The sequence below is a fragment of the Nicotiana sylvestris genome, chromosome 6 (genome assembly GCF_000393655.2).
Source record: "Nicotiana sylvestris chromosome 6, ASM39365v2, whole genome shotgun sequence".
In the NCBI taxonomy this organism is placed as follows: domain Eukaryota; kingdom Viridiplantae; phylum Streptophyta; class Magnoliopsida; order Solanales; family Solanaceae; genus Nicotiana; species Nicotiana sylvestris.
In genome coordinates, this window is record NC_091062.1 from 190,423,240 (window position 1) to 190,432,730 (window position 9,491).

A 9,491-nucleotide genomic window follows, 5' to 3' on the forward strand; every position below is an offset into this window, starting at 1 on the left:
TAAGTTTTTGCCTAGTCACTGCCTCATATAAATGAAGTGCCAAATAAAGAAACACCATAGCGCACTCCGACCCAACATATGGACAGCTATATGATTTAAAATTGTGCATCGTTTCATGCTTGCAAGGAATACCAAGTTGATCATTGTTGACATAGACAACTCAACCAAGTTGTGGTTGTTCCCGGGTCTTTGCGAGAATTTCCAAAAGCTCAAGTCTCTGAAGAATATTATCTCGAGGAGTGGCTGTAAATTGCTCCAGTTGATGATACTCAATAATCTCACAACATATATCTAATGCGGTTCCTTCTCCAGTGATGCTCGCAAGAACGTGTCCAAGGCATTCCTCCCTTTCCAATAGGACAACTTCAGATTGAAGAACCAGAATAATGACAGTGGGATTAACCAGTCCATTTGCAAGTTGTAAAACTTCATACATGACACCTAATGAAGCATTCACCCCGATGTTTATAATAGCACAACCCACCTCCTTCCTTGTGTCAATAAGAAAATGGACAGTAGAAGGAGAAGTACCGTCCAACATAAAACCAAAGTTGATAATTGTCAAGAAGGTGACGTTGCATACATGTATCTGTCCAAGTTTTCTCAGAAATCCATCAGTAATGGCAGCATTCGCATATGTACCAGCAACAACAACTTGTATTACAATATTTTTGCCCACACATTCTATTGGCACCCAAGCACATGCATCAACAATATGTCTCAATTGAAGTTTCAAAGGTGTAATACAAGAATTCCACAAGGTTAACGTTATGAACTTATCAGGCTTTAAGTTGCCTGAAGCATCACAGAATACACAATCTCTTGCTACTCCAATGGATGTGGCAAGCAAAGTAGATCCATGATCAAATGGAAACTCTAATCCGAATTGAATAGGGAAAAATTGATGCAAAGTTGCTATAAGTACATCATGACAACGTGCATTGCAGTGATAACATATACCTCTGCTTATAAGCTGGGAATAACTGCAAGCGCAAAGAATACACGACATCTCCTCCAAGCATTGAGCAAGCCCTGGTCGACGTTGAAGGCATACTTCGCTGGAATTTCCAACAAGTAAATTATTCCAACAACCTTCTAAAACTTTGTGATTATCAAACACGACTAGGTCATAGGGAATACAAAATGTAGAATTAATCCGCAATGAAGGCTTCTCTGCAATTGCATCAACAAAATCTAGAGGTTCGTTGTTAATGGGAACAATTTTTGCCTCATCATTCTTCGCTTCAGTATTAGAGTCGTTATTGCAAGCAGTTGCATGCGTGGTATGTATTGTCAGCTTACTCACCTTGTGCGGATCCTGAATCGTAAGCTGGCCAAGCTTGGTAGATGTACTAAGAGAAGTTGCATCTTTGGACCTATCAGACAATTCATCGAACATCTTGCACACATTGATACTGCTTTCGCAAGCAAACTACTCACCACAGTATTGCAGCAATTGTGAGGTGGTTATACTGCTCTATTGTGGAGGAACATATGCAAGGCCTGAAGAAAGTACATTTGACCCACCCAACTCCGACAAAATAGCTTCAAAATAACTTCTGTACTCAGTCATAGAGGTTACTTGCCGGAGTTTCGCTAATCTCCCTTCCGCTGACATGAGCCCTTTCTGTTTAAATTGAATTCTCGCCTTATCAGCAAAAGGCCAATCAATTAATTGATTGTTTCTAACTAACCACTCGTACCATTCCAATGCTTCACCTTCGAGGTAGAACGACGCCCTAGTAAGCTTCTGATCATCCTTAATTTTATAAAAATCGAAATAACATTCTGCTTGGAATATCCAAGCCTCCGGATTCTCGCCTCGAAACCGCCATAATTTTGTGTCCATAGCTGTATCTCGGGGTTGAAAAGAGGTCATAGCCTTTTCCCCGTAATCTCCAACAATACAGAACGAAGTTCAGCTAGATCCTTAGAAATTGAATCCTTCCTTTGTTGAACTCAATCACGAATTGAATTATCAACGAAAGCCTTGAGTACTTTTTGGTCCTCCATTGGAGACCTCTGGAAGAAAGCACCAATGTAACAAACCCGATATTACACCTAACCAACTGATTATATTATCTCAACAGTAATTGTGATTACAATGTAGATGCTAACGATAGTAAGGATAGAGCAACATAAATCTAAGAAGAAAGGGGATGAGAATTAGACTGATACAGAATTAGAGATGAGAAATATGGAAGACCAGAAATGAGAACACAGAGCTAAGACTTACAACTTCAGCATAAAGAATTTGCTATACTTATAACTAATTTTCCCTTGCCTACATTCAACTTGGGTCCCACAAATAATTATTTTTTCAAATATGCCTCCACTGAGTTACTCACTAAGTTCACAACACATAAGGATAACATGCACAAATTAAGAAATAATCTTACCATATAAACAATAGGAGAACTGTTTGAGATAGTTTATAAGATAATATAAGAATATGGCATCGAGGTTCATATTATACAGGATCATAATACAGAATAATATCCGATTCCACAAAATGTTATTATATTCACTACAACTCATTATCCTATGACCTACTATATATATAATGGGTAGCATAATTACGCACCTGTACATTAGCACTATACTAGCTATATATTGGATCACCTAATTTAGCTTAGACTTAATTAATTGCAAAACTGACAAAATCATTGTTAATTTTATTGATTAATTATTCAGAAATTGGATAAGAACAATTTGCTTCCCTCCACGCTGCGATTTTTTTAATGGACCAATCAAGATCGCATCTGCTTATAAAAGCTAAGAGTGATGCAAAGAATGCTTTGAATAATTCTAGCTCTCGTTCCATTTTGAAATTTTATTTGATCGAATTAATATTCATTAAACTGACTATTTGTTTTTCTTAATTAAAAGCAAATGCCTACTTCAAATATATCTTGATATCAAAGTGGGGCAGAAAAATCTGGTAAGAAATACATATGATTTCACTGGGTAAAGGTTTTATCGCCACGAACCAGCAGACGACCTATTTAATATTAAGGGATCCTCAGTAGTAGTTGTACGGGTCCAAATTTGACCAATCACGACCAACAACGAGTACAACGAATGACGGGGTCTTCTTGACTCGATGTCCTGTGGCAGACGACCTTAAAGCAAACAAGAGACTGTACGACCCTTGTAATAGTGCAGGCCCATTAGGGGACATTAGGAATATTCGTTGTAACTTGTTTTTTACAGCTTAGAAGAGTTTCGCTCATTGTATATATAGAAGACAATAACCTTGTAAAAAGGGGGATTTGGAGAATATTTGCTCTAATTCTACTTATGAACGAGAAGTTTTTTTGAAAGGATTTTACTGATTCAGATCGATAAAACAATCTTACTATCCTTCTTCTCCTTACCCCTCTTTCAATCTAGAGATTATTCTACTTGGCTAAGATTTACCCCTTTACTTTTGATTGATTTGTCCAAAAAGATCCCCATATCTTGTGAGTCAAACAATTTGGCGCCGTCTGTGGGGATTTCTATAGCTGTAATCGTAGTTTTCATCTAGATTCTTGAAAGAAATAATCACTTTTCTTTAGCTTCATAAAGGCCGACAATGGCAGGAATCAGCCATGCCGGGAACCACACCCGACGCGCAAGTAGAAGCCATCAAAGACCCGGACGTCATAGAAGCTTGCAAAGCAACCATAGAAGATCTTGATTCCGTTCAACTGAACAATACCAATAGCACGAAAAAGGCTTATGTCGGACACAACCTCTCGGAACCAGGTAAATATCGTGAGTTCTTAACTAACAACTTCGATTTGTTTGCCTTTTCCCACTCAGATATGTCAGGAATCCCAAGGGATATCGCCACACACAGGCTGAACGTTGATCCTTTTTACCCTCCGGTACGACAACTAAGGAGAAAGTTCAATGCCGCCATCAATGAGGCGGTCAACAAGGAGGTTGATAAATTACTCGCCAATGGTTCCATCAGAGAGTCGAAATACCCCTAATGGGTCGCCAATGTGGTCATGGTAAAAAAGAAGAACGGGAAATGGCGGATGTGTGTTGACTTCACCGACCTGAACAAAGAATTCCCGAAAGATTTCTTTCCGTTACCGCACATCGATCAGCTCATCGACGTAACAGCGGGGCACGGACTACTGATCTTTTTGGACGCCTATTCCGGTTACAACCAAATCTTAATGGCTGAAGAAGATCAAAAAAAGACCACTTTCATCACTCACCGAGGAACATACTGCTACAAGGTAATGCCGTTCGGACTCAAGAATGCAGGGGCGACATATCAAAGGTTAGTCACCAAGATGTTCAAAGAACAACTCGGCAAGACCATGGAGGTTTACATCGATGACATGCTAGTAAAATAGACAAAGAAAGAGGATCACATTGGCCATCTGAAGGAGGCCTTCGAGATATTGAGGCAATACGGATGAAGCTGAATCCCGAAAAATGCTCCTTCGACGTAACTTCAGGAAAGTTCCTTTGGTTTTCTAGTGTCACAAAGGGGTATCGAGGTCAACCCGGACCAGATTAGAGCCATCGAAGGAATACAGAGGTACTAACCAACAAAAAGTAGGTGTAGAAATTAATAGGACGAATAGCCGCCCTGTTATGCTTCATTTCACGATCATCGGATAGATGCCATAAATTCTTCAATGTGCAAAGGAAAGACCGCGGACTGCAATGGAATGCAGAATGCGTTGACGCCCTGAGAAAACTGAAAATGTATCTATCTTTGCCACCCCTACTCATCAAGACAGACCCAGGTGAATGTCTATTTGTGTATCTGGTGGTCTCCGAAGTCGCTATAAGCACAGTCTTGGTCCGCGAAAACGAAGGTACGCAATCTCCGATTTACTATGTCAGCAAAACCTTAATCGATGCCGAAACAAGGTACCCTCACCTTGAAAAACTAGCTTTGGCATTAGTCGTAGCTTCACGAAAGCTTAGACTATATTTTCAATGTCACCCCATAAAAGTGGTGGCAACCTTCCCCCTAAGGGGTATCCTACACAAACCCAAGTTATTGGGTAGATTTGCCAAATGGGCCATAGAACTAAGCGATCACGATATAACATACCAACTGCGAACAGCCATTAAGTCGCAGGTGCTCGCCGATTTCGTCGCTTATTTCAGCGCGAAAATATTGCCTGAAGTAGAGCAAGAAGCGCTCTATGCTTCCGCACACATCGACCTCTGGATCCTCTACACCGACGATGCTTCTAATGCCTTGGGATTTGGAGTGGAACTCGTCCTCGAAGTTCCTACAGGCAAAGTAATTCGCTAGTCTATACGATGCCCCGAGATGACTAACAACGAGGCCGAGTATGAAGCTGTGATTACAGGATTGAAATTAGCCCTCAAATACGGTGCCCGACGACTCGTCCTACATTGCGACTCTCAACTCGTGGTGAACCCAGTCACTGGGACTTTCCAAATCAAAGAACAGAGACTACAAAAGTACCAGTCAGAAATTCACAAACTGTTGCACGAATTCGATGAATGTCGCCTCGACCAAATACCCACGACACAGAATATCAAAGCAGACGGCCTCGCCAAGCCAGTGGCAGCCACCAAAAATATCAACAAGGAAAACGTGGTCACCCTCCTCCATTCTGCAATAGACCACGTCGAGGTACATTCTATAAGCCTGACTTGAGACTGGCGCAACCGCCTTATAGCATATTTGCAGGACGAAACGCTCCCGCAGGATAAGAAAGAAGCCAAAAAGCTTCGGATACAGGCAGCCAGATACAGCCTTGTAAACGGTGATCTCTACAAAAGAACGTTCGATGGCCCCCTGGACAAATGCCTTGGGCCAAACCAACAAGACGAGTACTGGAAGAAGTACACGAAGGCCACTGCGGCTCCCACATGAGAAATTGCGCCCTCGTCCAATGCCTTATCCGCGCCGAATACTACTGGCCCACCATGAAAAAAGAAGCTACGGACTACGTCAGGAGATGTGAACAAGGTAAGGTACTATGATATAGTACGTTTCCTTCGCACCTATGGTAAGGTAAGGTACTATGATACAGTGCCAGAAATATGCCCCTATGATACATCAATCCGGGGAACTCCTTCGCTCCGTCACTTCACTATGGTCGTTCATAAAGTGGGGGATGGATATAGTCGGACCCCTCCCAGTCGGACAAGGTAAGGTACGTTTCCTTTTGGTTTTAACTGACTACTTTTCTAAATGGGTGGAAGCAGGTGCATACACTCAGATACGTGAGCAAGAGGTCATCGCGTTTATATGGAAAAACATAATATGCCATTTTGGCATCCCCAATGAAATCAGCTGCGACAACGGGCCTCAATTTGTCGGAAGGAAAACGATCGAGTTTTTCGAAAAATGGCACATCAAATGAATACTTTCCACGCCATATCATCCTGCCGGTAATGGTCAAGTCAAATCCTACAATAAAATAATACTGAATATATTGAAAAAGAAGCTTGAAGACGCCAAAGGGCTATGGCCTGAACTGCTATTGGAAGTATTATGGGCATACCACACCACACCAAAAACCAGCACAGGGGAGACACCATATTCACTAGTCTACGGGATTGACACAGTTATACCCGTTGAGGTCGGAGAGCCTAGTTTGAGATACTCCAACGAGAGCGGACCGAGCAACGACGAAAGTAGGCTGCAAGATCTGGATGAAGTCGAAGAACGGAGAGACATGGCCCACATAAGAATGGTATCCCAAAAGCAACAAGTAGAAAGGTACTACAATAAGAAGGCCAAAGTACGACCGCTCAAAGTTGGAGATTACGTTATCAAGGCTAAAATGCAAGCAGCGAAAGACCCTAATGAGGGAAAACTGGGAACAAACTGGGATGGACCATACAAAATCACAGCCGCAGCAAACAAAAGAGCAATCCAGTTGGAAACAATGGAGGGAAAATTACTCCAAAACAACTGGAATGTCGCCCATCTCAAATACTTCCACTTCTGAAAGAAGGCTCCACCTAAGTCGTGCTCTTTTTCCCTCGTTCGGGTTTTGTCCCAATCAAGTTTTCTCGGTGAGGTTTTTAATGAGGTGGCAAGGAGACGTCTCGAGGTTCAAAGTATTGTTCATTACCCCGCCCGTCGACATGATCTCCGGAACGGAGTAATGAAGGGACTGGATATAGATAATCAAATCTCCACTGCATGTACAGAGTAGACATGTGATTCTTACAAGAAGATAATCAAATTTACATTGTATGTACAGAGTCGACATGTGATTCTAATGGGAATACGATCAAACCTCCAAAGTGAAATGGCCAAGGCCATCAACGAAAATATGAGTTTGACCTCGTTCGAACTACGACGGGATCTTACTTTGATGACAGTTCGAAGCAACATCCCAATGGCCAAGGACATCGACGAAAATATGAGTCCGACCTCGTTCGAACTATGACGGGATCCTACTTCAACGATAGTTCGAAGCAACATCCCAACAGCCAAGGCCATCGATGAAAATATGAGTCTGACCTCGTTCGAACTATGATGGGATCCTACTTCGACGACAGTTCGAAGCAACATCCCAATGGCCAAGGCCATCGACGAAAATATGAGTTCGACCTCGTTCAAACTACGACGGGATCCTACTTCGATGATAGTTCGAAGTAACATCCCAATGGCCAAGGCCATCGATGAAAATATGAGTTCGACCTCGTTCAAACTATGACGGGATCATACTTTGACGATAGTTCGAAGCAGTATCCCAATAGCCATGGCCATCGCAAAAAAAAGGCAGGGAATCATCCTTGCCCAAAAGCTTAATCGACTCAATAAGCTCGACAAGTATCTAGGATACCATAAACACTGCAAAGAACACCAACAAATCGACAAAATAAAATTCCACATTGCATCAAAATATTATTTACATTCGTCCTTACAAACGGGCTCAAATATGCCCCTACAGAAGCCCCAAGACCAAAGTAAGTACGAACAAAAGATTACACATCACCCCTAGGGGGTAAGCATCCTCATACCAAGAGTTTGAAGCAAGGCAGTTCGCATCATCAGAATTGATGTCATCTCCATCAGGTGTAAGAGGGTCGTACCCGCATGCCTTACGAGCTGCATGAGCTTCGGCATGCACAGTTTGAAATTTCGCTTCATTTGCCCTCCTCTCGGCGCGGAAAGCCTTGTACACGTCAATCCGAGCCTCAGCTAGAACCCATAACTCATATAAACAATGAGGAACAACCGGGTCGGCCGAGGCACGAGACGTAGAAGGTTGAGAGCGTCGATGTGCATCCTCCGCTCTCAGCAAGGCCACCTGCCCATAGCTCTACCTCCAACTCCCTAACACGCCCTTCAAACCCCGCGACCTTAAGACTAGAGGCCTCCTTCTCCTCAACTAGCTCTGACTTACAAACACGGAGGGCATTCTCCAAAGACGTCATTCCAGAAATAGTTGCCGCCAGCTTATCAGCATCGATGTTCAGCTCGCCCTTAAGTCCCTCAATCTCCACCGCCTTCGCACTCAGTTCACCGGTCAAACTCGATATTCTCGTCCATCACCCCCCTGCTCAACTCGAGCTCGTCCTCCTTCACCTTAAGGGAGGCCTCAAGTTCACTATTACGGGCGACAGCCTTCACAAGCTCCTCGTCCCGCTCCCTCAGCTCTTCGATCTTGCGCTCCAATCGGTCCTCCCTTTATTTGAGCCCTTTGCGAAATAACTGAAACTCAGTTATCCTGATTGTAAATATCAGCCATCGCACGGTGCTTAGCATAATACTGTTGGTATTTGGACGACATCTTCCCGTAGACGGCCGTCCTCTTCCTCTCCCGATGCTCGTGCTCGGTCTCCATGATGAGGGTCTAGCACAAAATAAAAAGAGGATTTAAAAACAAAACACAGGTCGACAACCACCGCACAAGCCTAACAACGAAAAAGAAAAGAAAGGCACCTACCTACAAGGCCATACCGGTGACGTTCTGAGACAATGCCACATCACTCATCGCTTTGAGCACCTCGTTTTCAGGGGCATCACATAGAGGAGCTAAAACAGACGCCACTTGCTCACAATTCGACAATACGTTATAGTCCTCTGGGATGACTATGTGACGATTAGACCCCTTCACTCTAACCTCCACGTGAGTATGGCGACCTACAAACTCATTGACGTCCTCCGGGTCGACATCTAAACCTGAGCCTTCGCCCTCGACGCGACGACCTCCAACGCTGGACGATGCGCCGCCCTCGACAGAACGTACGGAGTTGGCTCCAAGGTAAACTTTAGTTTGAGGAGATCTACCAGATAAAATGGCGTCGGCCATAAATGTGGGTACAAGTGCCATCTGCAACTCCCTACTTCTATCAGCGTCCACAACCACACCCTTCCCAAGCTCCATTCTTCTCCTTTTTATTGACAACGGCTCATCCCCGTTGGAAGACTCGTCCAGGAGGTGTGGGGTCGATACTGAAGAAGCCTCATCCCTCACGACCACGACCCGAGAGGGACCCTATAATTGAACAGGTTGAGGACGACCCTCTCGAAC

General features: G+C 43.4%; 1 protein-coding gene across 1 annotated transcript; it reads left to right on the top strand.

Moving 5' to 3' along the window:
- Nucleotides 1-3,593: 3,593 nt before the first annotated feature.
- Nucleotides 3,594-6,950, top strand: LOC138871852 (uncharacterized). The gene is made up of 3 exons (XM_070149758.1): nt 3,594-3,750; nt 3,808-3,929; nt 6,444-6,950. Exons 1-3 carry the CDS (start codon nt 3,594-3,596, stop codon nt 6,948-6,950), a joined length of 786 nt encoding a protein of 261 aa, XP_070005859.1.
- The last annotated feature ends 2,541 nt before the right edge of the window (nt 6,951-9,491 follow it).